The sequence below is a fragment of the Monopterus albus genome, unplaced genomic scaffold (genome assembly GCF_001952655.1).
Source record: "Monopterus albus unplaced genomic scaffold, M_albus_1.0 scaffold54.1, whole genome shotgun sequence".
NCBI lineage: Eukaryota > Metazoa > Chordata > Actinopteri > Synbranchiformes > Synbranchidae > Monopterus > Monopterus albus.
This window is the reverse complement of record NW_018127934.1, coordinates 332,784-337,114: the sequence shown is the minus strand read 5'-3', so window position 1 is coordinate 337,114 and position 4,331 is coordinate 332,784. Positions and strand designations below refer to the sequence as shown.

General features: G+C 43.5%; 1 protein-coding gene across 2 annotated transcripts in view; it reads left to right on the top strand.

Annotated features, from left to right (window-relative positions):
• The window catches only part of mxd4 (MAX dimerization protein 4), a 20,179-nt gene that overhangs the window by 3,593 nt on the left and 12,255 nt on the right, over positions 1 to 4,331 (top strand). For both annotated transcript variants that reach the window (XM_020602149.1, XM_020602148.1), the window contains one exon: positions 2,596 to 2,625. In XM_020602149.1, the coding sequence (XP_020457805.1) occupies positions 2,596 to 2,625 (30 nt within the window). The remainder of the gene's footprint in view (positions 1 to 2,595; positions 2,626 to 4,331) is intronic.

Genomic DNA, 4,331 nt, shown 5'->3' with positions numbered 1-4,331 from the left:
CCCCCAAACACACACACACACACAGATCGAAGCTGTAGATCGAGTTGTCTGATCGGAATATCGATGCGTTTTCTAGTCTTGAAACTTTCATTGCTGTTAAATTTGACCCCGTTTATCTGCTGCCACAGTCTTGCAGCTGCCAAGACTCTAAATTATACACAAGTAAATACAGTACATCCAAGTTTCATTTTCTGTTCAGCCATGTTCAGTCTCTAGGCTGGTTACATAACAACAGCTTAAAGGTTATTTAACATCACCAGGTTAATTCTCATCTTTAGAATAAAAAAAACCAATTTGTATTCATCTAATTTTCTTGAATTTGATTTATTTTGTCTGTTTCATTCAACCATCAATACAAAACCTGAATATATCTATTTTACTATTAATGTATGACAAAGAAAAAGTTACACGCTTTTCACATTTGGTTGATCAACTAACAGAATAGTCAATTCAAGGTGGACCTCCACGATATTAATGTGAAAGACGGTTTAATTTGGGGACTTCTATATCCTAGGCTGGTTTTATGGAAGCACCGTGAGTCTGATTTTCTTAGCAGTGAAACTCAGTCATTGCAGGTACAGCAGTTAAACCTGTGCTCTCACCATTGTAATTACACTCCTACGGCATAGTTTTGCAAAATTGAAAATTATATTTGTAGCCGTTTGTCACAATTGGGAATGTAGTCCCTTCTGCATTCCTTTGATACAGTCTCTGACAGTGTAACAGTTGTTTACGTTACATGTGTGTGGGTGAGGGGTGTGTATGGGGATGTGGAAGGTGGGTGTGGTGGCTGAAACAGACACCAACACAGTGGGACAAACACCAGCACCACTGGAGTTCATACACCGGACCTGCTTTTCTCTCCTTGTTCTTGTAACTGCACTGTGGGCAAATTTCCGAACTCCCTCTGTACAACCACTCTGCTGCAGGACGCTGGTTGGTAGTGAAGTAAAAGCATGTTGGAAGTGACGCTGCTTTTTTCAGTTTCACAGAAGCTGCTTGTAAAGGACAGTGCTTGCTTTGTAGAATGAACAACTGGTGTTATACAGTAGCGTTTGATATCAGGATCAGATCTGGAAAATTCAAACAGACGACATGTCCTGCAATGGCACGGTATTCTTCTAACCAAAGAAATTTTAACGATGAGTTTCTTCCTGCGTGATTTCTCCTTCAGATGTGAAATATAAGTAGCTCAAATAACAATACAAAATCTCCTTGAAATCTGTCCTGTGCATGTGGAAAAGTATATCTCTATAAAGGGTGATATATGGATCATTTACAGGCCTTTGACTATCCTGGCAGTGTTTATGATATCGTATCACATAGCCCTTTGCATGCCACGCCGTGCGTTTACATAACATTTAAAGGTGTGTGTGTTAACCTGCTGTTATTACAAGTCCATGTGCATTCTCTTCCTCTGAGAGCTGAGGTATGATTTCCTTGTCAAGCCCCATGCTTTGACTGGGATGTTCCCCACCTGTGTAGATTTGAATAGCACAACTTCCTCCATGATAGAGAAATAAAGCTCTTTGTTGGTCTTTTGGGTCATGTTAGTAACAGAAGTGCAACATCCTGTGCGCTTTCTGGGATGATTTTTATGCAGATGCTACACTATCCTAGTTGCATAGTCAACTGTAACCCTTCTGGGGCAGCGAGCAGCATGGCTGTGCCTCTGGCTTCCTCCAGCACAGCTGTGGGAACCACTGCTTCACCAGCACAAGGGCTCTCAAAACAGTGGAAAATCTGAAAAGGCTTGTCGTCAGCCTGGCCCTTCTGTTGTTGCTGTTTTTGTTTTTATTTCCGTGGTGTCTGCAATGGTCTCATGAACAGAGGGCCTGTTTCAGATGGACTGCAGTGGCCTCGCTGCCCCCGGCCGCACATCATAATAGGGACTCTCCTCGGAATAGCCCACAAGCCGAGGAATTCTGCAGCGTCTATGCCTCCAGATGTCTGACTGTGTTTTTAGCCCATGTCCATGCTGCTGTTTAGCCGGCGTGCAGCGAGAACAGCAGTGTGTGTATGTTGTTTGTATGTGTGCTGGCTCTCTCTCGCTCTGTGTGAATTTGCCCACTGCTGTACACTCTCTGACAAACGCCAGATTTTAAGAAGGCTTCACGTTTGCACACTTGTCATGCATGTCTGTACCAGAATATGTGACCGAGCTTCTGCGTGTCTGCGCCCTTAATTCACCAAATCAAAATGGGTACGCACCAGATAAGGCCTGTTTTAGATTATTATAATTTTGCTTTTCTTACAAGAAGCTTTACTCTCTGGCAACTACAGCACTCAAAAGCCCTAGAGCCACCTGGAGGCAGAGAGAAAGGAAAAAGCGGAGACAAATCGAGGCCCTTCTTTGATCTCGTGACACATTTTTCTCTCATTGTTTCTCAAATCTGGGGTTACTTGGCTTCATCCTCCAAACTTCCTGCTTCAGCCTGTCTTACATTTAGATCAAAACATTTACTAACCGATCATTTGACCTTGGGATTTTGCAGTACATCCCATCCTAACTCTCACATCCTGTAAGTTTGTGTGGTATTTGGGGTATTTTCTGTCTTCACACTCATCCTTGTTTGTGTCTGTTTGCTCTTTCAGATCGTCACACAATGAGCTGGAGAAACACAGGTAAGGTGACCTCGAGAGTCCTTTGACCTACCCCATCCCTCATGTCGGTCTGATTTGCATGCGTTTACCCACCAGTATATACTTCCTAACATACCAAGTGAAGGGATGCTGGTTGCGGGTAAACGCCAGATATCTTCCTCTCAGTGAAAAGTGCCAGAATTTTAGAGGTCATCTTTAAAAAGCCAGAGACTGAATCAATGAATTCTTCATATTTGAAAGCCTGTAATAAGCTGATTTGAACGAGCGGCTTCATGTTGATTAGATCTGGCTCCATTTCATGGATGAAACTCATTAGCTTGTATGGAAAGGGAATCCTGTTAGTAATGTGATAATCCTACCCAGACGGATGCTGTGAATGGAAGCGGGGTGAATCTGGCACCTCTCCTGTCAATTCTCAAAATGAGAATCCCACAAATCACGCACACACACACACACACACACACACACACACACACACACACACACACACACAATCTTGCTTTACTACTCCCAGCATGCACTTCACTGCAGCTAACACCATTTTTTCTTTTCCTCTCCTCGGGGTACAGCGCGCAGCTTGTGGTGATGCGATAATCTTGCTCATTAAAGGCAAAGAAGTCCGATTTTGCTCGGTTTTGACTTCACCAATGAGGGAAGTGACTTCACAGAGTCAAAGGGGTGTCTTGTCAGGATTGATACAACAATCCCCTCTCCGTCATGCTGCTTTTGAGAAGATTGTTTGGCAGAAATAGTGAAACAATTTGTTACTTTTGGTGCATTTTTGCTGGGGGGGACTTAGGAAACAGCTGATGTGACTATCAGCATGTGCGCAGAGGGTGTTTGCGATGGGTGTGTGAGGTTGTCTGTGCGTGACACACTGTCACCCACGCTGATGGATTGGGGTTTGCCAGTCACATGTCTGTGAGTGAGTAATGGATATGTGTAGAGCAGAGAGAAACAAGTAAGGACATATTCCTCTCTGGCCTGACACACGGAGAAGGCCCCGGCTGATTATGTTGCAGGTGTTTAAGAAAACACCAGTTACCTCATGCCCGATGTTAGGGTGTAACAGTGAAGTGATGTCCAGTCAGTCTGACAAATGCCAGTAAAAAGTTCCATAATCAGTTTACTCACTTCCTTTATCAGCGTCTACAGCCACAATGTTCTAAAAAAGACTTTTTTTTGTAACATCCAGTGCTGTGTCATGACTGTAATGTTGAAACATCTGACTTCTCCTACGTACTTGCTGACGTTTTGGTCGTGATGTAATGGCTTTCATAAATACCAGGGTTTTGCCTGCCATAGAAAGGCTTAGGTAGAGCGCCTGGGTGTTTCTGTGCAGCGCCTAAACCGAATGAATGTAAAAAACGTGACATATCAGAATCAGTGTAAAAACAGCATAGAGGTGACTTGTTTCTCAAAATGGAACATAAGCTGGCAAAAGGAATGAGCCTAAAGTTTGACCTGCGACCTACTGTACGTGTCCGAACCCGACCTGGACCTGAACATAATTTCAGAATTCCTGTCTGAGCCCGGTCCAAACCCTTGGGTACCGACGGGTCCCATCAGGAGATAGGAGGATGTAGCCTATTTCATAAGTAAAGAAATTGCTAGCGTAGCTAACATATTCTGAATTTAAGTTTCATTAGCCAAGGAAGCTAATTAGCTGTCATTACATAAATGATGTTTGAATTTCCTGTGAATAATTAACACCCCCCCCCCCCCAC